Genomic DNA, 27,230 nt, shown 5'->3' on the forward strand with positions numbered 1-27,230 from the left:
GTTACAATACACAATTTTACTCTTTCAACATAAAAACATTGCAATTGAATATGGGTTTTAACGTGTATGCATGTGAAACATGTGTACATCACTGTCGTTACAGTTCATCTTTGATTTCAGACAAGTTTTATAAGGAAAATTATCACATTAAATTATATTATCAGCAAAATAGTATTTAAATGACTCAGCTCAGTAAATATAACAATTTCTATACATATAGCAAAATATCTTTATTGTTCTTTGTGCCGTTGTATTTGTTTCTATTTGACTGAAACCACAGCTTTGATTATCCCTTATTGCAGGGGTCTCAAACACACGGCCCGCGGGCCAATTGCGGCCCGCGAGATGTTATTTTGCGGCCCGCACCTTAATATGAAAATTGAATGTTGGTGCGACCCGCGAGTTTTATATGAATAACGCTTTACAGCGTCATACTTGTATACTCTCGCTTTTTCCGGGGGACTCCCAGTTGTCAGTGCCCTTCCAGGGGTAATCATTCTCCCGAATTCCCCCCTAACAACGATAATAAGGGGGCACCGTGGAGGCACTGCCTTTAACATCCTCTACAATATGTACAAACAGCGTGCCAGCCCAGCCACATGTTGTATTTGGCTTCTGAAGACACAGTATGTGACTGCAAGACATAGTTGATCAACAACCATACAGGTCACACTGAGGGTGGGCATATCAACAACTTTATCACTGTTACAAATATTTGCCACACTGTGAACCCATACCAAACAAGAATGACAAACACATTTTGGGAAAACATCTGCACCGTAACACAACATAAACACAACAGAACAAATGCCCAGAATCCAATGCAGCCCTAACTCTTCCGGGCTACATTAGGGGGCAGGGTTGGGGTGGCTGGGGTCTTCATGAACCCACACCAAACAAGAATGACAAACACATTTTGGGAGAACATCTGCACCGTAACACAACAGAACAAATACCCAGAATCCAATGCAGCCCTAACTCTTCCGGGCTACAATAGGGGGCAGGGTTGGGGCAGCTGGGGTGTATATTTTACAATATATTGTTGTTCGGGTGGAAACCGGGAGAATGATTGCCCTGGGAGATTTTCGTGAGGGGCACTGATATTCGGGTGTTTCCCGGAAAGAACAAGTATGTTGCTAGGGCGGGAAAGCCATTCAAAGAAGGTGAATTAATTAAAAAATGCATGTTAGATTTTTTTAAGAAATCTTTTCTTGCGGCCCAGCCTCACCCAGTTTCTGCATCCAGTGGCCCCCCGGTAAATTGAGTTTGAGACCCCTGCCTTATAGATTGTGTGGTTAATTTCTTGCCACATGATCATCTTCTCGTACAAGACCGTGACTGGCTGAAGGGAGCTGTGACGTCATCCCCCACAGAAGTTTTAGGATGACAGATCACTCGTTCACAAAGCCCTCGCTCCACGGAAAAACATTCCTCTGTTTCTTACGCTTGCTTCCGGACTCGAGCGAGTTTGGCTGCGAGTCGCCACAGTTGTGCTTTTTGAGCTGCCTGGAGTCCGAGAAGCCCCGCCCACAGCTCTGGCAGGAGTAGAGCTTGATGCCGGTGTGGATCTGCATGTGTGACTTGAGCTGGTTGGACTGTCTGAACTTCCTGCTGCACATGACGCACTCGTAGGGCTTTTCCCCTGTGTGCACCAGCAGGTGGCGGTGGTAGTTCTGCGACGTCCTGAAGGCCTTGCCGCACTCCTGGCACTTGTGCGGCTTGGCACCCGTGTGCAGGCGCTCGTGCTGCCTCAGCTGCGACACCAGCATGAAGCCTTTCTGGCAGACGTCGCATTTGTGCGGCCGGTCGCCACTGTGCCTCCTCATGTGGTAGACGTAGAGGTGGCGCAAGTGGAAGGACTTGCCGCACGTCTCGCACACAAACTCCTTGTTGTCAGCGTGGATCTTCTCGTGCGTGCGCAGGGTGCTGCTGCTGCTGAAGCTCTTCATGCACGTCTTGCAACTGAACGCTTTCATGCCCGGCGGCCGCTGCCGCTGGGACACACCCCCTGCCTTCACGCCGTCTTTGTCCTTGTGGACCAGCAGCTGGTGCTTCTGCAGCTGACAGTTGTAGAAGAAGGTCTTCCCGCAGAAGTCACACATGAAGGGCTTCTCCATGCCGTGCACCAGCATGTGGGTCTTCAAGGCCCACGTCCCCGAGAAGCCTTCACCACATTTCTCGCACCTGTCGACACACAACCATGGAGTAATAACTATAATTCTATCACAGGTTATGTGAAGTGGCTTAATCGGAAATTTTAGAAGACCATGAAGGAATACCTGCACGGTTTTTCTCCGTTGTGGAGGCGCAAGTGCCTCTGGAAGTTGTACTTTAGGCCGAATCTCATCCCGCATGTCTGACACATAAAGGGTTTTTCCCCCGAGTGGACAACGCGGTGCTGCAGCAGGCCCATGCGACTCTTGAAGGCCTTGTCGCACTCTGTGCACTTGAAGGGCCGGTCCTCTGAGTGCGACCTTTTGTGGACTCGGAGGTTGCCGGAGGTGGAGAACCTCTTGCCGCAAGTCGGACAGGGGTAGGGCCGTGCACCCGTGTGGACGATCTGGTGCTCACGGAGGTTCTTCTTCCTGAGGAAGCCTTTCCCGCAGACGTCGCAAATGTAGGGCTTGATCTCGGTGTGAGACACCTCGTGGTAGCGCAATACGGCCAAGGAGGTGAAGGTGCGCTCGCAGGTGCCGCACCGCAAAGGCGTCTTCTCCAGCCGGTGGGTGGCCTGGTGGACTCGCAGCTGCCGTGCCAGCCTAAACTTTCTGTTGCACTGATCGCAGGCGATCATCTTGTCGGGGTCACGCTCCTGGGCGTCTTTCAGCTGGTGGCCCAGCAGATGCTTCTGTAGGGTTTTGGCCTCGTAGAAGCCTTTGTCGCACAGCGTGCAGGGGAAAGGCTTGACGTGACGAGACACGTGCTTCCTCAGCTGGTGCTTCTGGTGGAAGCCTTTGTTGCAGCGCTCACAGAAAAACCTCTTCTGCTTATACAGCTCCCTCCTTCTCTTTCTCTCATGCTCCTTCTGGTCCTCTTCACCGGCAGCAGCTGCACACAAGACACCATTTTGGTCATGAGTATGAACCAGTGTTAATTTTGTTGACATAAAATGTTGGTCTTCAATATCGTCAATGACCTATTTTTAACCTTGACTAAAATGATAACCAATCAAAACATATGCACATTGACAAAATAATTGACAATTTAGTCAACGAATACAAATGAGATGAAATTTTTCACAGAGATCAAGTGAATTATATTTACACATCGCTTTTCTCTAGTGACACAAAGCGCTTTACATAGTGAAACCCAATATCTAAGTTACATTTAATCAAAGATCAAAGGTGGCTATTTTGAAGAAAATACAATATAAAACGGCTTCACGGTGGCAGAGGGGTTAGTGCATCTGCCTCACAATACGAAGGTCCTGCAGTCCTGGGTTCAAATCCAGGCTCGGGATCTTTCTGTGTGGAGTTTGCATGTTCTCCCCGTGAATGCGTGGGTTCCCTCCGGGTACTCCGGCTTCCTCCCACTTCCAAAGACATGCACCTGGGGATAGGTTGATTGGCAACACTAAATTGGCCCTAGTGTGTGAATGTGAGTGTGAATGTTGTCTGTCTATCTGTGTTGGCCCTGCGATGAGGTGGCGACTTGTCCAGGGTGTACCCCGCCTTCCGCCCGATTGTAGCTGAAATAGGCGCCAGCGCCCCCCGCGACCCCAAAAGGGAATAAGCGGTAGAAAATGGATGGATGGATGGACAATATAAAACATGTTTTCAGTTATTTCACCTTTTTTTGTCAATTACATAACTCCACATGTGTTCATTGATAGTTCTGATGCCTTCAGTGACAATCTACAATGTAAATAGTCATGAAAATAAAGAAAACTTTTTGAATGAGAAGGTGTGTCCAAACAATGGCCTGTACTGTATATACATATACACTATACTGCCAAAAGTATTTGGCCACCCATCCAAATGATCAGAATCAGGTGTCCTAATCACTTGTGTATAAAATCAAACACTTACGCATGGAGACACTTTCTACAAACATTTGTGAAAGAATGGGTACCTCTCAAGAGCTCAGTGATTTCCAGCGTAAAACGGTCATAGAATGCCACCCGTGCAACAAATCCAGTCGTAAAATTTCCTTGCTCCTAAGTATTCCAAAGTCAACTGTCGGTTTTATTATAAGAAAATTAAAGAGTTTGGGAACAACAGCAAATCAGCCACAAAGTGGTAGGCCACGTAAACTGACAGAGAGGGGTCAGTGGATGCTGAAGCGCATAGTGCAAAGAGGTCGCTGACGTTCTGCACAGTCTGTTGCGACAGAGCTCCAAACTTCATGTGACCTTCTAATTAGCCCACTTACAGTACGCAGAGAGTTTCATGAAAAGGGTTTCCATGGCTGTGCAGCTGCAACCAAGGCATACATCACCAAGTCCAATGCAAAGCGTCGGATGCAATGGTGTAAAGCACTGTTTTTGGAGGTTGCCAGGAGAACTACATGTCGGACTGCATTGTGCCGAGTGTGAAATTTTGTCGAGGGGAGTTTATGGTATGGGATTGTTTTTCAGGAGTTGGGCTTGGCCCCTTAGTTCCAGTGAAATTAACTTTGAATGGTCCAAGATACCAAAACATTTTGGACCATTCCATGCTCCCACCCTTGTGGGAACAGTTTGGAGCAGGCCCCTTCCTCTTCCAACATGACTGTGCACCCGTGAACAAAGCAAGGTCCATAAAGACATGGATGACAGTCTGGTGTGGATGAACTTGACTAGCCTGCACAGAGTCCTGACCTGAACGGAGACTGAGAGCCAGGTTTTCTTGACCAACATAGGTGTGTGACCTCACCAATTCACCTTTGAAAGAATGGTCAAAAAATCCTATAAACACACCCCGCAACCTTGTGGACAGCTTTACCAAAAGAGTTGAAGCTGTAATAGCTGCAACAGGTGGACCAACATCATATTGAACCTTATGGGTTAGGAATGGGATGGCACTTCAAGTTCATATGTGAGTCAAGGCAGGTTGCCAAATACTTTTGGCAATATAGTGTATGTATATATTTCATATTATAGCCAATGAAATTTAGTTGACTAAAGCTTGACTAAAACTAAATCAATTTAGATGACTAAAATATGACTAAAACTAAAATAGTTTTATGTCAAAAGACTGTTACTTAAACTGAATTACAACCGCTGCCCAAATGAACATGGATGATGTATCAGTCCATCACCTCACCTTGATAAGTGTCAGCCACCGTCTGCTCTTCAATTTTCACTTGGACTGGTTCTACTCCCTTCTCTGCCTCCTGGAGAACACAAAGAAGACTCTTTTGGTCATTTTAGCTCTGAAAAAAATTAACTGGTTACTGTGTTGCTAAATGTGCCAAAGATATCATGTAAAGATAAAACAGGAGGAAAGAAAGTCCACCATTACTTCAAAGGATTTTTCTTCTTTGGCTGCCTCACACGCCCGCCGATCATCAGGAAGTGATGTCGTACTGCAGGACTGGATGACTTCTGAAAGCAGGTTGGATTGAGGGTTGTTTACGGACTGATGTGGCGTTTGCATGGAGGAAACGGGACCAGGCTGGACTCTGAATGCCCCGTGAACGGGCGACTTGATGATGACCACAGGCAATGGAGGACTGCAGCTCGCTTTGCCGCAGGATTCTTTGGCTTTTTTGAAGATGGCCACGGCGAGCGTCATGGGGTCTGCAGCTGGTCGTTTCAAGTCTACTGAGACGGCGGCTCCATCTGGAGTGTACAAAAAAAAAATAGAACACATTTACAACCCTCTTCCAGGGGTCTTGGCATCCTTTACTTTCATTTTTCATACTCTTTGTTTTCTTAGCTCTAGATGTTAGTTTGTCCTTTGAGCTGCGCTCCCTCTCCAGTTGTTCCACTTTGCCCTTCAAGGTCTCATTCTCCTTCGCCAAGCTCCCGCACAGCTCGCTGAAGATGCTGCAGATTTTACGCACAGCTTCCCTCGCCATCATGTTCAAGATGGCTGTCAGCTGAGGCTGCAAAGGGAGAATATGTTCCAGCAGGCTCCATTGTTCAGTAGCTGCTATTCATATTCAATATGTGTACATCATAAACATCCATTCTGTTGTGCTAGTGAATGTGCACGCAAAATAACAAAATAGTCAAAAGTTAGTGTACATCCATCCATCTTCTTTTGCTTATTTTATTCAAAGTTGGGTTGCAGGGGCAGCAGCCTAAGCAGAGAAGCCCAGCCTTCCTTCTCCCCAGCCACTTCATCTAGTACCTATGTGTCAAAGTCAAGGCCCGCAGGCCGAATTAATTATTTATGGACACCAGAATGATATTTGATGATTATTAGAAACGGGCCGCAGGCCACAGCTGCCTGCAGCTGTTAGGCACGCACCCATACCCCATCTGTGTTGGCGCTAGGAATTTTCAAAATAGGGTCAGAGGGACCCCATCAAATCATAAAAATGGGGTCCCACAGTAAATTTTGGGGTCCCACTTTTTTGTAACTGTTTTGAAAACAAATGATAAATGTATACATGATCCTATTATATCTCACATTCTATATTGTGTTTTGGAAAAAGGTTGTCATAAACGTTACTTATTCATTTTAAAAAATAATACAAAAAAACAACAACACATTTTTATGCATACGTAAATTTATTCAGTTATAAACATTCATTCACTTTCTTCTTTCCTTCATGGATCTAAACTTTACCGCAGCTGGAATTTTTTTCTATATTTATATTGTAATATTTTCAGAATTTGCTTGTTTTATTTTTGGCCAAAATAAAACAAAGAAAACAATCTGAAGTTGTCATTATTTTTTCTGCCATGATTTTAATAGTCCGGCCCGCGTGTGAATTTCCTTCATGCGGCTCCTGAGCTAAAATGAGTTTGACACCCCTGTTCTATTACCTGCCGGGAGATCCCGAGGCGTACCCGAGCCAGCTGGGAGACTTGACAAACATCCGTCCGCAACACTCAGAGCGTGGGCTTATTTAAAGAGCGCTGCAAGTTTGATGCTCTGTGATTCCATCAAATAACAATGCAGCAGAGATGGAGGGACATGAATATGACAGAAAAGATACCTGTCAAAAATCCAAACATTGTGTAAATATCTTGACAAATAGAAAAGTTATTATGTAAGTTAAGAAGAGCAGGCAGGAGCTCACACATTCTCATACTTTTTGAAAAATGACTAAATTATAAGCTACATGAAGGAGTTGTTTTAATTTATATGTTCGCTATATTCCAGGGTTCTTCACAAGGGCACTTTACAATGTATTAAATCCATAAACGGCTATAAAATTGTATGAAATCGAGTAGATGGCGAGTTATTGTGATGTTGATGTCATGTATATGTCAGGTCTCATATATTAACCAATTTTCCCAGGAGATTTTCTGCATTTTGAAATGCTAATCTAGACAAATGTGATGAAGATGTAAAATTCTATGACGTTAATTGGTGCTAAATTAACCAAAGCATTCGCGGCGCATAAAACATTTATGTTGCTACTGGTCCGAAGTTTCCTAAAAAAATATGTTAAAAATACTATTTGAAGATTTGTCCAGCAGTTTACTGGTGTATATTATTTATGTTTAAATAACTTTTACTGAAAATAAATATCGGCTCTAAATATCTGTAATCGGCCTCCTTGGCGACTAATAATCGGTATCGGCCCTGAAAAAACATTGGTACATCTCTTATGTTTACATTTGAGTTTGAGTTTATTTCGAACGTGAATGCATACAACATGGTAAATCACAATTTCCAGTTTCTCTATTCAACATGTTTGAAAAGGAGTAGGAAGAAGCAGAGCTTATTTAATCCTACCCCTTTTCCTTTACATAGCAGTTGTTAAAACTTTTTGTTCACCTCCTGTTCTCAATTTATTCACAATATACTCCATAAGTAATAACAATAAAAATAATATCTGTGTTGGCCCTGCGATGAGGTGGAGACTTGTCCAGGGTCTAACCCGCCTTTTGCCCGATTGTAGCTGAAATAGGCTCCAGCGACCCCCCCGGGACCCCAAACGGGACAAGCGGTAGTAAATGGATGGATAGATATACTCCATAAGTAATAACAATAAAAATAATATCTGTGTTGGCCCTGCAATGAGGTGGCGACTTGTCCAGGGTGTACACCGCCTTCCGTCAGACTGAAGCTGAGATAGGCTCCAGTGCACCCCGCGACCCCAAAAGGGAATAAGCAGTAGGAAATGGATGGATGGATAAATAAATAATAATTGAAGTAAGTTATATTTCATATGGTGAAATGAGTAAGATTACCTTGCAAATGAATGGATGGATGTTTATCAGAAATTGTATCATGGTTCTTCTTCTTTGTAGTTTGTAAACACTAAGTTTGAAGAGATGAAGTGGATCACATTAGTACATTGTTTGATTTCTTTGCTTAATCCATTCCATAATTGAATTCCACATACTGATATACTGAAGGTCTTAAGTGCTGTACGTGCATACAAATGCTTCAAATTACATTCATCCCTAAGATTATATTTCTCCTTTTTTTGTTGACTTTTTTATTGGGACATATGACTCGCGCGTTCTGTTATTGGAAAATAATGCATGGCAAATGATAGAATATTTAAAACATTTTGAACCAATATAATAATTAAACCATATATATAAAATAAAGCAGGGGTCACCAATTGAGTAGCCCGCTGGCCAGTTCTAAAAATAGCTTAAATAGCAGCACTTACCAGTGAGCTGCCTCTATTTTTTAAATTGTATTTATTTACTAGCCAGCTGGTCTCGCTTTGCTCGACATTTTTAATTCTAAGAGAGACAAAACTCAAATAGAATTAGAAAATCCAAGAAAATATTTTAAAGACTTGGTCTTCACTTGTTTAAATAAATTCATTTATTTTTTTTTACTTTGTTTCTTATAACTTTCAGAAAGACAATTTTTGAGAAAAAATACAACCTTAAAAATGATTTTAGGATTTTTAAAACACATCAAAATAACCCTTTTACCTTTTAAATTCCTTCCTCTTCTTTCCTGACAATTTAAAATGTAAAGCCCACCAGGCTGCTCCAAACTTTTGGTCCCTTGTTGACACAGAAAAGTACAGTGGTGTAGTGGTGCAGCAGCTATGAAGATTGCAAGCCTGTTTGGTTCAACTTATCTTTGGGAATCAGCCTTTTCTGACATGAACTTCATCAAGAACAAACACGGAACACGACTCACAGGTGCACATCTGCAAGACTCACTCAGAGTTGCAGTGTCAAGTTACACAGCAGAGTACAACACACTAGTTAACAGCAATGCCAGGCTTCCCACTAACCGACAAAGAAACAGATAACAGATTTGGTGTCCAGTTCAAAGTGTGACATGATTTATTTAAAAATTGGAGAGTTTACTTTTGTATTTTACATGAGTTATTATTTGTACAAACATGGTGCAAAGTAATTCATGATTTGGTAAAAAATGTTAGTGGCTAGCTAATTAAAATGGGATATTGTGATTTCACATGACTGTCTTAGAAGTGATCATTTGAAAATGTTCAATTCGAAAAATGTGCACTTAGAGAAAATAGAAAAATTAAGTGTTGCATATTGATATTTATCTGTTTCTATAAATATTTATTGTGAGGAATCATTAAGATGATCAGTGTTTCCACAAAGATAAATATAATTAATTATTAATAATAAAATATAGTTAAAGGTGAATTGAGCAAATTGGCTATTTCTGGCAATTTATTGAAGTGCGTATCAAACTGGTAGCCCTTTGCATTAGTCAGTACCCAAGAAGTAGCTCTTGGTTTCAAAAAGGTCGGTGACCCCTGTAATAAAGCTCGCCTGAATATCATGCTCTCTCCTCGTCAGCGAAAACGGAAGTGACGACGGATTCTCATCTAGAGCTGTTATTGTTCTCTCAGCTAAACCTACAAACTGCTGGCGGTTAAGTGTTTTACCGGATAAAAAACAGCCACCGACCTTCAGATCTTTGCCCCCAGCAGCCTGCTGTCTCCCTCCGAGGTTCTGCTGGAGGACACACACGGCCGATTCCACCGCTACCTCCATGATGAGCGCCGTCTGACAGCGGAAAGTTTCCATATCGTTCACCCGCGCCATCGTGGGCCGTAAGTCTTGGAAGATAGCTCCCCGGGGGGAAATTGCCACGTTACGGAATATTTAAAACTGCGACTGGAAAGTCGACAAAAGTGCCCGCCGTGTTACAAAAAAAAGAGCCCGTCTATCAGGATGGTTCTCTGCGTTAAGGACGTCCAATATGGCTGCGATGTTTACATCCGGGTCACCACGGAGTTTTTTCATAGTTAAAGTTCCCAATTGAGAGTGAATAGCCGAAAAAAGACACATGAATAAAAAATAAAAAAAATCCGTATTTCCATGTATATTGTCCATGACATTGTTGTCCATGTAACGGTATTTCCACTTTATAATTGTAATTTAAAAAAAACATCACCGGAAGTGTTTTAGTTCCTCCTTTGTCTGTCAGTGGGTTGACATAGTTCACATTAGGTTCTCAAAATTTTAGAGAAAGGATACATAATCTCCGTATTTCCTTGAATTGCCACCTGGGCACTAATTCATTTAAAACCTTTTCTCACTCCTGCGCTTACCAAAGGCATGCGGTAAAAGGAAGCATGCGCTAATTATTTTAACACCTCTTCTCACTCTGGCACTTACCAAAGGTATGCAGTAAAAATGTTAGTGTGATGGAAGCTTGAACCTTAAATCCTATTGAATAGCTCTTAATCTTCTTCCCTTTATGCGATTTCAAATTACCGGTATTGAAATCAGCCTCCTCCATTTTGAAAATGATGACAGGGTAAGTGTCACTCGTGACATCACGAGTTTGACCAGGCGGTAATACCAAGCATGCGCTAATTATTTTGGGAAGCGAGTTTGACCCGGCAGTAATTCAAGGCAGGCGCATACATGCACTGCGGCAATTCAAGGAAATACGGTAATTGCGTAAAAAATATTTTTTGCAAACGCAACGGTGCCGTTGTTGAGTGTCTGTGCTGTCTAGGGCTCTGCAGAGTAACCGTGTATTACTCTTTCATTACAGTAAGTGGCAGCAGGTAGCTAATTGCCGTCCATCCATCCATTTTCTACCCCTTATTTCCTTTAGGGTTGCGGGGGGTGCTGGTGCTTATCTCAGCTACAGTCGGCGTACACCCTGGACAAGTGGCCCCTCATGGCAGGGCCAACACAGATAGACAGACAACATTCACACTCACATTCACACACTAGGGTCCATTTAGTGTTGCCATGTAGAAAAAAGTTGAAAATCAAGACTACATTTCCTGCTATTGGGTGCATTTCTAGGCAGGACGGTGGGGCTGGGGTTAGTGCATGTGCCTCACAATACGAAGGTCCCGAGTAGTCCTGAGTTCAATCTCGGGCTCGGAAGTTTGCATGTTCTCCCCGTGACTGCGTGGGTTCCTTCCTCACACCTCCAAAAACATGCACCTGGGGATAGGTTGATTGGCAACACTAAATTGCTCCTACTGTGTCAATGTGAGTGTGAATGTTGTCTGTCTATCTGTGTTGGCCCTGTGATGAAGTGGCGACTTGTCCAGGGTGCACGCCGCCTTCCGCCGCAGCAAAGATAGCAGCAGAGATAGACTGCGACCCCCTCTCCCAAAAAATAGAAGATGGATGGATGTTGGGAACATGGTTTGTCGACAGTGGGAGGAGGCTTGTCGGTAAAAAGGTATCTAACGCTTAAACCAAAACTAAACAAAAGGTGAGTCCCCCTAAGAAAAGCCATTGAAGCTTAGGGATGGTTATGCAAAATGAAACTACAACTGAACTTTCTGCAAAGTAAAGAAAAACAGAATGCTGGACAACAGCAAAGACTTACAGCGTGTGGAGCAGACGGCGTCCACAAAGTACTTTCCGTACATGACATGACAATCAACAATGTCCACACAACTTAAATAGTCTTGATTGCGAAAACAAAAGTACGGAAAGAGCGTTCAAGGAAGACATGAAACTGCTACAGGAAAAAAACAACAGAACAGGAAACACCTCCAAAATAGGAGCGCAAGACAAGAACTAAAAAATACTACACACTAGAAAACAGCAAATAACTCAAAATAAGTCATGGCGTGATGTGACATGTTGTGACAGTACACCTACATTGAGACAAGAGCTATAGTGATGCATTGCTGGTGATGATTTAAAGTCATACCCAACAATTGTGGCAACAGCTTTTTACTGTAAATATCAGCTGCTGAGTTTTATTTTTTTTTGATGGTGGGGTGCCTGTGGAGTTTTTCAATAAAAACATGTGTCTTGGCTCAAAAAGGTTGAAAAACACTGCTCTAAAGACCACTTAGCGTCAACGTTATTAATCAAATACTCATATTTTGGAATCAGTTGTCCCTCTTCTTTGCTTGACTGGCCTCGGCACGTTTAGTGCGCATGTTTTTACTGGCCTCTACTGGTCCCAACATGTTGCCATGCCAAACTGATACTCCCAAACACATGTTTGTTATAGACACCATCTGTTTTATTGTCATTAATTGCTGTCAAACATATACAGCATTGTCAAATCAGTTCTAAAGCGAGTCAACTTTCACCTGAATTTTATTCCGGAAAGTGCCAGATGGTGGGGAGAAAAAAACATCTATGTGGAAATAAGTCCACCAACATGAATCAACCTGGTTTACTTCCACATTTTAAGTCAGAATGTTGTTGATTCTTTAAAAGATATTTTGTAAATCTGAGTGTGGCTGATTGTACACAAAAAAAAATTATCATCATAAGTCAATGAGCGATCATATTGTTCTGCATCCAAACCCCGATCAATAAAGTTCAACATTAGGATTGGTTAACCACCAAAACATGATCAATCTTTCTGAACACCATCATTGTTTTAAATACAATCAGACTGGTCACATGGTCGTCTAGTACCTGATTTATACAGTTCTACTTTTTCTTTTTCTCATGTGCAACATACAATAAAGACGCATCCCGGCGGTCTCAGCTCACAATCGGGGACCACGTTCCCGTTTGGGTCCTGGCTTAAAGTGCTTCCACAGTCCCTGCAGGGAAGAAGGTCCAAACTGAGGGAGGGAAACATGAACGCAGTCCTCATTCAGACATCTGGAGGCTTCAGTCTAGTGGCCACTAACGGAACTGCAGGTGCTTTTCGAACTGGATCCACTTAACATACGATTAGCCTATCTAAACAGAACCAGTAAAACATGGGTAGGGAGCCTTTTTTCATACTGAATTTAAGAAATAATCAAAGAAAATGTTATTTAGTAGAATTGCGTGGCTGGCCGGATTAAAGGCGCAGGTTCCCCACCCCTGCAATAGAAAATCTAAAAAAGGTTTTAGAACTTTTAGAAGTCAGTCATGTTACAGAACAGAAGCAATCTGCTGTTCCAAAACGGATCCAGGCGCTTTAGAGAACATCATCCGGGTTCTCGTGGACTGACGTGCGGGCTTTACGTCTGCGCGGCCGCAGCGTGGCCAAGCAGGAAGAGGCGGTGAGGGCGACGCGGCTCAGGCCGACGTTCAGGCAGTGGACCTCGGAAGTGACCGGAACCTCGGAGAAGAGGGCGCGGTCCCTGGACATCCGGGCCAGACCGCCGTCGTTGCTCTCGATGTCCTTGACGATGTTGAGGATCTCCTGGCGCTCCCGCTGCCGGGTCATGCCCCGGATGTTCAAAATGGCCGACACGTGTTTCTTCCTGGAGAGAACGGTCAAAGTGATTTTCTCAGCGTGGATGAAAATACAAGCCAGGACGAGGTGCTGGTACCTGACGTCCGGAAACTCCCGCACCAGAACTCCCACCTCCATCTGGATGGACGGGACGTCCTCCAGCTGGATCACCTCTGAGATGTGAGACAGAGCGCCGTCCAGCCAGCTCGATGGAGACTCCTGAAGCACACGCTAGTGTTACATCGCACTCAACGACCCACGGAGGGACCTTGGACACTGACCAGGTCCTTGAAGAGGACTTTGATGTCCCTGCCTTCGTCTCGGAGGCGGCCCCCCATCCTCTTCCTCATCTTCAGCGACGTGCAGATGATTCGCCCTCGCATGACCGAGCGAAGATATTCCATCACCACGCGCCGATGGACCTCCGCCACTAGGAGCTGAAGCGCACCCCAGGTCACGCCGCTGTAATGTGTATGTCTGTGTATGTCTGTGTGTGTGTGTGTGTGTGTGTGTGTGTGTGTGTGTGTGTGTGTGTGTGTGTTCTTTTATGTCTACCCTTCTTGAGACATCAACAAAGAAAAGTAGCTTCCATTTGTGAACAAGTTAGGACATAAATCATGGTCCCAATACAGAAAATCATTGCATCTAATAGAGAATGTCTCATTTGCACCACTGGTGGTGAAATCTATTAAAAAGGAGGTTTTTTTTCAAATTGACTGTGTCGGTTTTAAAAGTGCTCCCCCCCTGGTCAATATGAAATAAGTGTGTGTAAAAAATTTAAATGCGCCCCATATGGCTAAAATTAATAAAAACAATAAAGTAAATATGTATATTGAGACATACTGTAATAACTTGAAGTAAATAATGAAGATTAAAAAACAATTACAAACAAAACATTTTTAAAAATAACTAAAAGCTTACCTTTTTTATATTTGCATAGGTTGTATATATTATTAATGTTGTGAATACAAATCTTTATATATCTAGAAAGAGGTAGGCATTTTTCGGAGGTCTCAAGAAGGCAACAAATACAAGAATACATGTGTCTGTGTGCGTGTGTGTGTTTGTGTGTGTGTGTGTGTACCTGGTAAGGTGGATTGTCCATCCTGTGATATTTCTTGAAGTGTTCTTTGATCGCAGCTTCTATCTGCTCATATGGCTCCGTGTTGCTCAGCCACTTCCTCTTCACCAGACGCTCGAAGAAAGGCTGGCACACACAAACACACACGCACACACACACACACACTTCACTTTACAGTAGTTATAAATGATAAATGGGTTGTACTTGTATAGCGCTTTTCTACCTTCAAGGTACTCAAAGCGCTTTGACACTACTTCCACATTTACCCATTCACACACACATTCACACACTGACGGAGGGAGCTGCCATGCAAGGCGCCAACCAGCACCCATCAGGAGCAAGGGTGAAGTGACGAGGTTCGTACTAGGTGGGAATTGAACCAGGGACCCTCGGGTTGCACACGGCCACTTTCCCACTGCGCCACGCCGTCCCTAGTTCCTCGGGTTTTGCCAAAATCTTGCCTCCGTTTTCGTATGCTGGTCCGTTTGCCTGCCTATCATTGAGACGAAGGGAGTGTCCAAATAAAAAGTCCCATTGGGCCAAAAAAAGTTGCGAGTGGCAGCACTTTGATAAAGAAGGTGAGAACCGCTATTGAATTTAATGAAGAACTCCTCCCTCTGCTCTTATTGCCGTCTTCGCTAACAAGAGTCTAAAGGTAAAAGTGATGTTAAATATTCATGTATACATTTTATTTATCACTTACATGTATTTCCCATGTTTTATCTAAATGTAAAATATTTTAGTGTTCCTGTTTTTGGGTGTCTGGAACGGATTATTTGGGTTTACAGTGGAATTCCGATTTACAAACTCCAATTTACCAACTTTAAGGTTTACAAACTTTTAGATAAGTGTTTCCTATCATAAGGCCTAAAGGGGCCACCAAAAAAGACCTGTTCCCCAGCTGTGGTCCGTAAGGGCCGTGGCAGTACTAAGGTGTAAAACACTTTTCCACCACTTGTGGCAGTATTGACAATATCAAACAAACAGAAGAAGTCTGGAGCTAATGTAATTAAGAAGTTTCTTAAGCGCAAAAATTTTGATTAAAGTGGTGAAGCTGTCTTGTCATTTGCACTTTAATTTTATTGACAGTTTAGGTAGGGAACACATTTATTAAGTTTATTTATCTTTGCACAACATAATTGTATTTGCATTTATTTTTTTCAGTTATTTATTTTTAGTGCCTTTCTATGCAGTATAATTTGGTAGTAATTTTTTTTTTAATCAGCCGTTACATAAATAATCATCTTTGTAATGAACACATGCTCACATATTACATAAATAAATCATCTTTGTACTTAACACATGCTTACATATCATTTGACAAAGTTGTAAACTGCAAAATGGGTAGATATTACAATTAAAATCAAGTGTAAGATTACTAATTCAGTGCTTATATTTAAGTGGGCTCCTCTGTAGTTGGGCCTCGAAGGCTAAAAGGTTAAGAAACCCTGATTTAGGTCTTACCAAAGATGCCTCTGTGTGCAAAACATGTCTCTGTGTACGAACGCCTACTTCATTCATTTTGGGTCCCGTTGACAGCCATTTTGTGCCTGCTCGTATTGAAGAAATAGAGGAAGCTGCTTTGCACCACAGCAAGTTTTTAATTGTGATGAGAATATACTTTTTTTTAGAAAAACAATGCCAAAGCGATGTTATTTAACTGGAGGAGGAGACTGCCACTGGTTCAGCGGCGCCTCTTTCAAGAGCGCACACAGACCCTACCCCACGCCTTCTCCCTTACCCCCCTCGGTCTGTTCCTTTTCCTCCTTTTCGTGAGCTGCTCCTTTGTCAACGTTAATGCAAAAGTGGATTTGACTTAGGGCTGGGTGATATTGCCTTTTTTTAATATCGCAATATTTTTAGGCCATAATTGCGATATACGATATATATTACGATATTTTGCCTTGGCCTTGAATGAACACTTGATGCATATAATCACAGCAGTATGATGATTCTATGTGTATACATTAAAACATTCTTCATACTGCATTCATATATACTACTTTTAAACTTTCGTGCAGAGAGGGAAATCACAACTAAGTAAATTGACCGAAAGTGTATTTATTAAAGTTATTAAGCAGTTGCACAAACATTCAAGTCATTTCCAAAACATAAAGTGCAAGATTGTTGGAGACATTTTAAGTGTCAAATAAAAATGAGCTGCATAATAGGAAATCAAATAGTATTCGTCCTTCACTATGTGGTAGGTTACTACAGTTATGAAATTCTCTTCATTCTCTAGCGAGTGACTTTTAAAATGATGCTACATATTAGCAGTAATGCTACTTTTTATAGCAACGCTTTTTCCCCCCACACTGGACAAATTACGGTTGTCTGTATGACATTCCCAGTTGAAGCCAAACCAGAGGCAGAGGATGGAAACCCTGCTGTTTTTATTGGGAATTAAGTCTTTCTTCATTTGTTACCAGATCCGCACCTTTTTCTCGTATGGCTACATTAGCAGCTAACGTTAGCCACGCCGCTACCTCTCTGCTGGGCGAGGGCATGTATGTGATGTATGACGTGACAGTTGTGACGTATGTAAGAATGTGCACCTGCTTGTCTGTGAGGAGAGACAGGAAAGAGTGAGAAGAGCCTGAATGCCCGCAGCTAAAAGCAACTGCCTGAGAACGTATTACTCGAATATTACGATAGTCATTTCCTATATCGCAGAGACAAACCCGCGATATTTCGCATATATCGATATATCGCCCAGCCCTAATTTTACTTTTTTAAATGTGTATTATTGTAGCAATAGGGTTGTTAAAGTAAAACATTTTCGATTGTTTGTGAGGGCACCACAGCACGGTTAAGCTTGTCGTTGTTGTTTTAACCTGTAGATCATTCATCATTGTAGGGGATTTTTTTTCTTTCCGCAGCAAATTTAATGCATGGAGACAAGTTCACAGACACCATGTTCCTTTCCTATTTATAAAAAAATAGCAAGAAGCAGAATCAGTGCAATTAGTAATTTATTAAACAATATGTACTTATTTTTTTTAAATAAAGTGTGTTGGTTTAAAAAAAGAAAAATTGGTGTTGCAGCCACATTCCTGTTGGTCGTCAGAGGGATAACAATGAGCGTTTGTTTCTTTGAATGACACGCTTTTGAATCGGGAGTGAATATGAATTGGGTTTTATAAGGTTGAAAAAAAGGACAAGAAACATCTCAGCTGCATTCGGGCGGAAGGCGGCGTACACCCTGGACAAGTCGCAACTTCATCACAGATAGACAGACAACATTCACACTCACATTCACACACTAGGGACCATTTAGTGTGGCCAATCAACCTATCCCCAGGTGCATGTCTTTGGAGGTAGGAGGAAGCCGGAGTACCCGGGGGGACCCCACGCAGTCACAGGGAGAACATGCAAACTCCACACAGAAAGATCCCGAGCGCAGGATCGAACCCAGGACCTTCGTATTGTGAGGCAGACGCGCTAACCCTTCTTTCACTGTGCTGCCCGAGGCTGGAACCAATTATTCGTATTTACATTGTTTCTTATGGACAAATTTGCTTCTCTCTACAAACATTTCCATTATAAATAACAGTGGTTCGGTTCTCAAATGGGGGTACGTGTACCCCTGGGGGTACTTGAAGGTATGCCAAGGGGTACGTGAGATTTTTTTAAATATTCTAAAAATAGCAACAATTCAAAAATCCTTTATAAATATATTTATTGAATAATACTTCAACAAAATATGTAAGTTCATAAACTGAAAAGAAATGCAACAATGCAATATTCAGTGTTGACAGCTAGATTTTTTGTGGACATGTTCCATAAATATTGATGTTAAAGATTTCTTTTTTGTGAAGAAATGTTTAGAATGAAGTTGAAGAATCCAGATGGATCTCTATTACAATCCCCAAAGAGGGCACATTAAGTTGATTACTTCTATGTGTAGAAATCTGTATTTATAATTGAATCACTTGCTTATTTTTCAACAAGTTTTCAGTTCTTTTTATATCTTTTTTTCCAAATAGTTCAAGAAAGATGACTACAAATGAGCAATATTTTGCACTGTTATAGAATTTAATAAATCATAAACTGATGACATAGTGCTATATTTGACTTCTTTACCTCTTTTTTTCAACCAAAAATGCTTTGCTCTGATTAGGGGGTACTTGAATTAAAAAATGTTCGCAAGGGGTACATCACTGAAAAAAGGTTGAGAACCACTGATATATAAGGTTCCACTGAACTTTATTTCTTATGGGAAAAAAACTGCTTCAATCTCCGTCTGACTTTTTTCGTGGCGATGTGAAGAAATAAACGTGTGTGTGTGTGTGTGTGTGTGTTACCCGGATGTGCAGGAACAGGTGCTCAGAGAGAACTCTGACCCCCTGCTGGACGATGTGGTCCAAAGCTTTGTCTGCCCTCCTCAGAGAGTCCTCACTGGCCGCCGGCTCGCACTGAGCGCATCGCTGCACGAAACCTCTGAACACACGAACAGGTTTTAGACTCAATGCTTCAATATGACTGAGCAGGGGTCCTCAGGTGGTCACCTGAAGGGCGGACAGCAGTTGACCAGCGCGACAGTTCTGGACACGTATCCGTCCTCGTGTTCTCCAAACATTCCGCTCTGCATGCCTTCGTGAAACATTTCCACTTTACGCTGAAAGCTGCAAGACAACAACGCCCTCGTTAGAGGTCTCGGCAGCACTCTGTCTGTCGGCGGCGTGCAGGCGCACCTGTAGAGGAAGTCTGCCAGGCCGTTGAGGCTGCACTGAGCCACTCTGGAACCCAAACTCCTGTTGATGGAGGCGGAACGTTCCAGATCAACCTGCAGCCTCTGGAGAACAAATGAGTACATCGTATTTTGGTTATCTGTCCATGCTTTGTTCTGTTTTCTAGACCTAATTTGTGTCAGGGAGACCTTCTAGAACAGGGGTGCCCAAAGTGGGGCCAAATTTGGCCAGCCGAGTCGTTTTGTTTGGAACTTTATTTTTCAATTGTGTTATTTGTGTTTCACACTTAAAATCCAGAGTGTCCTGATCCGATGTTGATATGGGATATCTGTGTCATATCAGCAAAAAAAACCCAAGTAAATGGATGATATCAACTTGCATGTAAACTGGACAGCCAGTTAACATCAAAACATCCTCCAATAGACACACTAGGTTGCTCTTTTCTTGTACTTTTGTATAGTATTTTACAAAGAGTAAACATGGTAGGCTGTAGGCTACTAGGAACTAGCAGCTTCACAACAGCTAAGCACACAGTAGCACACATGCTAGAAATGCACAATAAAGGAACAATTAACAGCACATTGTCAGTATAAATAAGTATCCAATAAATATAGTTCCATACTACTTACACATACAAAGTCTCCAAGACAAGCATATCAGAAAGTATCTAGTAACAAACATGTCCGCATTATTACACTTACGCCGTAATAAGTTTAAGCTATTGTGGCCACCAGGTGTCACTAAAAACAATTACTACTCCATTTAAACTTAGAAAAAGTAGAAATCTGACATAAGGTTATTGTTTTTCATGAGTAATTTCGCCTGATTTATCTGATTTATATCGGTATCGGCCAATATGAAGGCTCCAAAATAGGTATCATATCAGAAGTAAAAAAAAGTTTTTTCAGGATACCCTTAGTAAACAGGGGAAACTACTAAGAGCTGGCGGCTAAGCAACAGCTAAACACACAATAGTACACAAGCTAGACATACGTAATGATTGAACAATTTTGCAGTAAAAAACATCAGATTGGTCAATATAAACAAGTATCAAATAGTTATAGTTGCACATTACTTACACATACAAAGTCTTCAAAGCAGAAGCCTATCAGGAAGTATCCATTAACAAAGGTTTCTGCATCATTCAACTTCAAACAGGTAAAAAATATATTAGTGTTTTTCATACGTGCCATTGTTCTCTGACTAATTTCACTTAATCAAATATTTTATAAAATTCCACACTACCATGTAATACAAGTATGTATGATTCTTGCTGATATCGTATCGGATCAATAGTGGCATACTAAAGGCTCTAATATTGGTATCAGAAGTGAAAACGTTATATTGGAAAAACCCTACTTAAATTAGTTGTCTTTAACCCCCAGTCCACTAGGCACCCCTGTTCTAGAATATGACAAGAACAGTGAGAGCGCTTACTTTGGCAATGTGCATCATGGTGCGTTCAAAGACAACGCAGCCTGTTATACGCATCCCCATATTTTTGCAGACTTTTGTATTGTATTTGTATTTACTTTATTTAGTATTCGCTCGACGCTCATATTACTATGGTCTCCAAATGTAACCCCAACGCATAGCAGGGATCAACTGAAATGATTAGTTATTACTTACTATACGACAATGATGTTTAAAGGCCTACTGAAACCTACTACTTCCGACCACACAGTCTGATAGTTTATACATCAATGATGAAATATTAACATTGCAACACATGCCAATACGGCCTTTTTAGTTTACTAAATTGCAATTTTAAATTTCCCGCGAGTTTCTTGTTGAAAACGTCGCGGAATGATGACACGTACGCGTGACGTCACTGACTGTCAGGAAATATTAGCAGCTGCACCACTCGCGGCTAAAAGTCGTCTGCTTTAATCACATAATTACACTGTATTTTGGACATCTGTGTTGCTGAATCTTTTGCAATTTGTTAATTTAATAATGGAGACTATAAAAAACAATGCAGTTGGTGGAAAGCGGTGTATTGCAGCTGTCTTTAGCAACGAGACACAGACAATGTTTCTTTGTTAGTTGTGAAGCGGAGCGGTCAAGCGAACATGTTTTCTCCACGTCAACCAGCATGTTTTTGGATGGGGAAATTGTGATATATATCTTACCGGAGAAATCAATTGATTATTCGTCGTCCTGCAGCAGCGGCAGCTGTGAGTTTCGCTTTTCGGCTTCTCTCTTATACACTTTGTGTTCACCGCAGCCATCCGACCTCGAGTTATGTCTTTACAATCTTTAAAATCTCACTAAAACACTATTAAAACAATAAGCAGATAACGGATCTTCCAGAATTATCCTAGTAAATGTGGCTAATTACATCTGAAACGCTCACACTGCCGTCGCCCAGAGCCGTCGCTTTTTTTTTTTATATTCCTTCACTATCAATATCCTAATTCACGAACCTTTCATCCTCGCTCAAATTAATGGGGAAATTGTCGCTTTCTCGGTCCAAATTGCTCTTACTGCTGGTGGCTCCCATTAAAAACAATGGGAATATGTGTGGAGACCTGCAACTCGTGACGTCACGCACACATACTTCCGGTACAGGCAGGGCTTTTATATTAGCGACCAAAAGTTGTGAACTTTATCGTCGATGTTCTCTACAAAATCCTTTCAGCAAAAATATGGCAATATCGCGAAATGATCAAGTATGACACATAGAATGGACCTGCTATTCCCGTTTAAATAAGAAAATCTCATTTCAGTAGGCCTTTAAGTCGTCAGTATTGAACTATACGATACCAGCCGGAATCAGACATGTTTTTATTATTTTGTAGTGTGGAATGTTAGAAAAGTTTTGATCAAGTGAAATGAGTCAAACAGAGAACAATGGTAGCTATGAAAATATCCCTAACATACTCATTATTAACCGTCTGGAATGGACTTTCTTTGTTTTTTGGCGACACCTAATAATTCATTAAGATCACGATGCAGTGTGTTGAATTATGCGGACACGTTTGTTACTGGATACTTTCTGATACACTTCTGCCTTGGAGACTTTGTATGTGTAAGTAATATGCAACTACAATTATTTGAGACTTGTTTAAATTGACAAATGAGCTGTTTTGCACCGCAAGATTGTTCAATTATTGTCACGTAAGTTGGGCTCGTGTGCTATTGTGTGCTTATCTGTTATGTAGCTGCTCGCTCCTAGTAGCCAGTAACCAACAATGTTTACCTTTTGTAAAATACTTCACTAAAGTACAAAAAAAAGATCAATCCTGTGTGTTTATTGGAGGACATTTAGATGTTAACTAGCTGTGCAGCTTTGCACAAGTAAACACTCCACAGAACTGTTTGTATTGAAAATAATATTGGAAAGATGACATGCAAGTTGATATCATCCAATACTTGTTCGGCTGCTCACTCTTAGTAGCCTATAGCCGACCATGTTTACCTTTTTTAAATGACTAAAATAGAAGATAAGACCAACCTTGTGTGTTTATTGCAGGACAATTAGATGTTAACTGCAGGACTGCTTGTATCAGACATTTTCAAAGCAAACCCATTTACCGTAAATTCCAGACTATCAAGCCGCTACTTTTCTCCTTTAAACCCTGATGTTTATAAAACGGTGCGGTTACCTATTGATTTTTCTTTGCAGACGGACATAATGCAAATAGTAAAAAAAACACTGAATAGGTGTGTTATTGTTTGCGCTATGGTGCCATATTTTGGACAAGTTTGCTCACTGCAGGTTCTGCAGTGCCCTTCTGTTTAGACTAGGCTTTCAACCGGAAGTAAACGCGCCGGTCCATCTTCCAGCCGTCCATAGCGTTCCTGCTCGTATGAATTCTTCATCCATCACTTCAAACAAAGTTTTTAAGTTTTACAATATAATTAAAATAATTCTTGCTTACTAAACCGTTCCATGTGTGATGTCTGTAGGAGTGTTTTCATGCATATTTGTACTTGCTGACATAATGTCGTTAGCATTAGCTAATATGCTAACTAGTTTACGAGTGTCTGTGTCAGTCTTATTAACTTAAAAAGGCGTTCTCTTTTAATTGTTTAAGTTTCGTAAATCCACCAAAACGTCACTGTGGAGTTATTGAGTCTGTTTAGCTGATTGGAGAGCTAGCCCTCGCAGCTAATGGGTTCATGACAATGACTTCTGTTTTGTTTGTTCAGTCGTTTTACTCCCGTGTTACAGATATCAATTAAGGTATGTAAATACACATTTTACAAAATCGTTCTGTGTACATCACTAATTATCTGCGGCTCAGAGAAAAAAATATGTTTCTTCTAAAATTTAGAGGGTGCGGCTTATGCACCGGTGCACTCTCTAGTCCAGAATATCCCATTCTTTTTTTGATGATATTGGACCGATATCAATATTGGATCGCAACACCCCTAATAATTACTGTTATGATTTATGTGGCCACTGGAGGGCAGCATCTCAGCCCTGTATGATGATATTGAGCTAAAGCGTGTGTGTGTGTGTGTGTGTGTGTGTGTGTGGGGAGGAAATTGCTGATGTTGACTTTGGCAGCAGCTGAAGAAGAATACAATCAAGAGAACAAAACATAACGGAATTCACCTTTACATAAGACTTCAATCATTCAGGTCCACAGACATAAAATACCATCTGTGTGTGCGTGTGTAGCCGCAGTAACTATGGTAACAAAGAGGCACCTGTATGATGGTCTTGGCTAGAGTTATGTGGAACTCCTCGACGTGCAGCGTTTCAAACCACCGCTTCTCTTCGTCATCAAGCACCTGACTCAGCTCGGTGGTCACTTTAGCCTGCGGAGTTGGCAAATCAAACGCACCTCACAACACTGTCACCGACATCACCCACGCTGCTCTCCGGGCCGCTGTCAATCACACACAGTCACCCCCCCTTACTTTGTCTCCAATCAATCAGACACTCTGTCGGCTGTCAGTCACACACAAACACGCTCCTCTAACGGCTATCATCAACTTGTGTAGTAGGTGTGTAGATGTTGTGGTCTGACCCGCACGGAGTTGAGACAGTCCTGTTCCAGTCTGTCCAGCGTTTCTGGGGGCAGCAGGGGTTGGAGCTGAGAGGCACTCAGAGGGTCCATGATGCACACCTTTGCCAGAACATCCCTGAAACACACGTATGATGACGTCATGATCTATCTGCATGTGTCTGTGTGTGTTATTGTATTTCTGCTCTTCTTGACCCGTCAACATGGAAAATTACCATCCATATGAAGACCGGTGAACAAGTTAGGACCGAAATTATGGGCCCAATACGGAAAACCATTGCATCTAATAGAGAGCCAAATACTAGAGTCCGTGAACATTGCTCCAAAGTCAGGATTTTTTGCTGATTTAATGTGCATACAAAAGTCAACATTGACAGTTGCAAAGGCAGCAATATATGATAAAACTAGCTAAAGAAGGACTTCCCTATTCATCCCTGAAAAAACCCGCCAGGCGAACAGCTGATTTTACGACTTCCAGTGCTTATGTAAGACAACCCGTGTCCTATGTGTGATCATAGGAATAACAAATACACTATAGTACTAAGACTATAGTGGCCATTAACACTTAGCTTCTACAGCTGGGATGCCCAAAGTGCGGCACAGGGGCCATCTGTGGTCCATGACTCGTTTGTCATCGGCCTTAAGCACAATACAAAAAAAATAGATCTCATTCGCACACCTGGTGGTGAAATCTATCAAAATTCGGGTGGTCCCAAAAACGACAGATTTTTCAAATTGACTGTGTGTCGGTTTTAAAAGTGCACCGCCTCTGGTCAACATATGAAATAACAAGTGTGTGTAAAAATTTTAAGTGCTCCCCAACATCGATAAAAACAAGTGTGCGCAAGAAATTGAAATGTGCCCCCTTTGGCCAAAATAAAATAAAAAAAATAATAAAATAAATATATATATATATACATCAGGGGTCAGCAACTCGCGGCTCTTTAGCGCCGCCCTCGTGGCTCTCTGGAGCTTTTTCAAAAATACATGAAAAATGGAAATGTTGAGGGGGAAAAAACATATTTTTTGTTTTAATTTGGGTTCTATAGGAGGACAAACATGACACAAACCTCCCTAAATGTTATAAAGCACACTGTTTATATTAAACATGCTTCACTGATTCGAGTATTTGGCGAGTGCCGTTTTGTCCTACTAATTTTGGCAGTCCTTGAACTCACCCTAGTTTGTTTACATGCATAACTTTCTCCGACTTTCTCAGACGTGATTTTTGCCACTTCTTTTTCCGTCTCATTTCTTTTCTTAGTTTATTTTGAACATGAATATTTACAACACAATACATCAGACAATACAATATTACCTCACACTTTGCCCACCAAACTTATAACGTTGCGCATGAATGCACAAAGGTGAAGTTTGTTGATGTTATTGACTTATGTGGAGTGTGCTAATCAGACATATTTGATCACTGCATGACTGTAAGCTAATCGATGCTAACATGCTATTTAGGCTGCATGTACATATTGCATCATTATGCTTCGTTTGTAGCTATATTTGAGCTAATTTAGTTTCCTTTAAGTCCTCATAATTAAATTTATATCTCATGACACACTATCTGTATGTAATACGGCTTTTAATTTTTTTGCGGCTTCAGACAGATTTGTTTTTGTATTTTTGGTCCAATATGGCTCTTTCAACATTTTGGGTTGCCGACCCCTGATATATATATATATGTGTGTGTGCGTGTGTGTATCGAGACATTCTGTAATAACTTGAAGTAAAAAAAAAAGAAGATTAAAACCAATTACAAAAAAAAAAAATTGAACTAGAAGCTTACCTTTTTGTGATCTGCCTCAGTGGCCTTGTGGTTAAAGTGTCTGCCCTGACATGGGTAGGTCATGAGTTCAAACCCCAACCGAGTCATACCAAAGACCACAAAAATGGGACCCATTACCTGCCTGCTTGGTACTCAGCATCAACGGTTGAAATGGGGGTTAAATCACCAAAATGTTTACCGAGCGCGGCCACCGCTGCTGCCCAATGCTCCCCTCCCAGGGGGTGAACATGGGGATGGGTCAAATGTAGAGGATAATTTCACCACACCTAGTGTGTGTGTGACTATCAGTGGTACTTTAACTTTGTCTTTTATGATTGCATAGTATGTATATATTATTAATGTTGTAAATACAAATCTTTATTTTTCAAGAAAGGGTGGTCCTAAAGATGTAGGCATTTTTTCATGTCTCAAGAAGGTAATAAATACAAGAGTTTGTGTGTAAGTGTGTGTGTGTGTGTGCGCGCGTGCGTGTGTGCGTGTGTTAGTGTGTGTGTTTGTGTCCTGCCTGTTGTAGATGTTGTGCAGCCAGTCCAGCAGGGAGTAAATGTCGGTGATCTCCAGCTGTTGGTCAGTAATGGATTGCAGTCGCTTAGCAACCGCCTTGTGGTAGCTATGCATGTACACCTGAGGAGTCATAGGTCATTAGCACTTAGTCTATAGATTGACACACCTGTGTTCCTACTTCCTGTCTCACCTGTAGGGCGCGGTACTCATCGGGGTAAATGGACACCACGTTCCTCTTGGCGGCCCCCAGGTCCTCCACCACGCGGACTCGAATGCGGTCCAGGTACCCCGCCAGCTCTCCAGCTGTGAACTCAGCTTTCTGGGGCAGGGAACTGTCGGCGGCATCCTCGACCGCCTCCTTCCAGCGCTGCTTCAGCTGCCGCGGTCTGGGCCCCGCCGCTGCCGCCTCGCTGCAGGCCCGGTCCCGATCAGTCTGCTCTTCCTGCTGCAGCACCTGCGCTCAAACACGCTTTAAAACCTGGATGCCGTGAGGAGGGATGGCGAGGGGGT

The 27,230-nt window shown here is 42.0% G+C and overlaps 2 protein-coding genes across 4 annotated transcripts in view; both read right to left on the bottom strand.

Moving 5' to 3' along the window:
• Position 1: 1 nt before the first annotated feature.
• Positions 2-11,468, bottom strand: LOC133536938 (zinc finger protein 345-like). Of its 2 annotated transcripts, XM_061877676.1 has the most exons (7): positions 9,962-10,101; positions 8,294-8,363; positions 5,844-6,027; positions 5,442-5,761; positions 5,244-5,313; positions 2,280-3,048; positions 2-2,184 (listed from the first exon to the last, which is right to left on the bottom strand). In XM_061877676.1, the coding sequence occupies exons 2-7, from the start codon at positions 8,333-8,335 to the stop codon at positions 1,392-1,394; spliced, it is 2,178 nt and encodes a 725-aa protein (XP_061733660.1). In that variant the 5' UTR covers positions 8,336-8,363; positions 9,962-10,101; the 3' UTR covers positions 2-1,391. The 2 variants fall into 2 exon arrangements, with proteins under 2 accessions (XP_061733660.1, XP_061733659.1); XM_061877675.1 differs by lacking the exon at positions 8,294-8,363 and having other exon boundaries at positions 9,962-11,468.
• A 1,019-nt stretch (positions 11,469-12,487) lies between these two features.
• Positions 12,488-27,230, bottom strand: part of LOC133536940 (tumor necrosis factor alpha-induced protein 2-like) — a 69,736-nt gene continuing 54,993 nt past the window's right edge. For both annotated transcript variants that reach the window (XM_061877681.1, XM_061877680.1), the window contains exons 5-15: positions 26,911-27,174; positions 26,722-26,840; positions 24,425-24,539; positions 24,102-24,212; positions 19,446-19,546; positions 19,260-19,376; positions 19,056-19,191; positions 14,755-14,877; positions 13,952-14,107; positions 13,768-13,889; positions 12,488-13,698 (exon numbers count right to left, since the gene is read on the bottom strand). In XM_061877681.1, the coding sequence (XP_061733665.1) occupies positions 13,410-13,698; positions 13,768-13,889; positions 13,952-14,107; positions 14,755-14,877; positions 19,056-19,191; positions 19,260-19,376; positions 19,446-19,546; positions 24,102-24,212; positions 24,425-24,539; positions 26,722-26,840; positions 26,911-27,174 (1,653 nt within the window). In that variant the 3' untranslated portion in view covers positions 12,488-13,409. The remainder of the gene's footprint in view (positions 13,699-13,767; positions 13,890-13,951; positions 14,108-14,754; positions 14,878-19,055; positions 19,192-19,259; positions 19,377-19,445; positions 19,547-24,101; positions 24,213-24,424; positions 24,540-26,721; positions 26,841-26,910; positions 27,175-27,230) is intronic.

Source organism: Nerophis ophidion, linkage group LG18, assembly GCF_033978795.1.
Source record: "Nerophis ophidion isolate RoL-2023_Sa linkage group LG18, RoL_Noph_v1.0, whole genome shotgun sequence".
Taxonomy (NCBI): domain Eukaryota; kingdom Metazoa; phylum Chordata; class Actinopteri; order Syngnathiformes; family Syngnathidae; genus Nerophis; species Nerophis ophidion.

Coding starts and splice junctions, on each gene's coding strand:
- LOC133536938 (XM_061877675.1), bottom strand. CDS start 10,099: ATGGCGCGGGTGAACGATATGGAAACTTTCCGCTGTCAGACGGCGCTC. Junction 3,049..5,243: donor GGTGGCTGACACTTATCAAG/GTGAGGTGATGG, acceptor TCTTGTGTGCAG/CTGCTGCCGGTGAAGAGGAC. Junction 2,185..2,279: donor AACGGAGAAAAACCGTGCAG/GTATTCCTTCAT, acceptor GTGTGTCGACAG/GTGCGAGAAATGTGGTGAAG.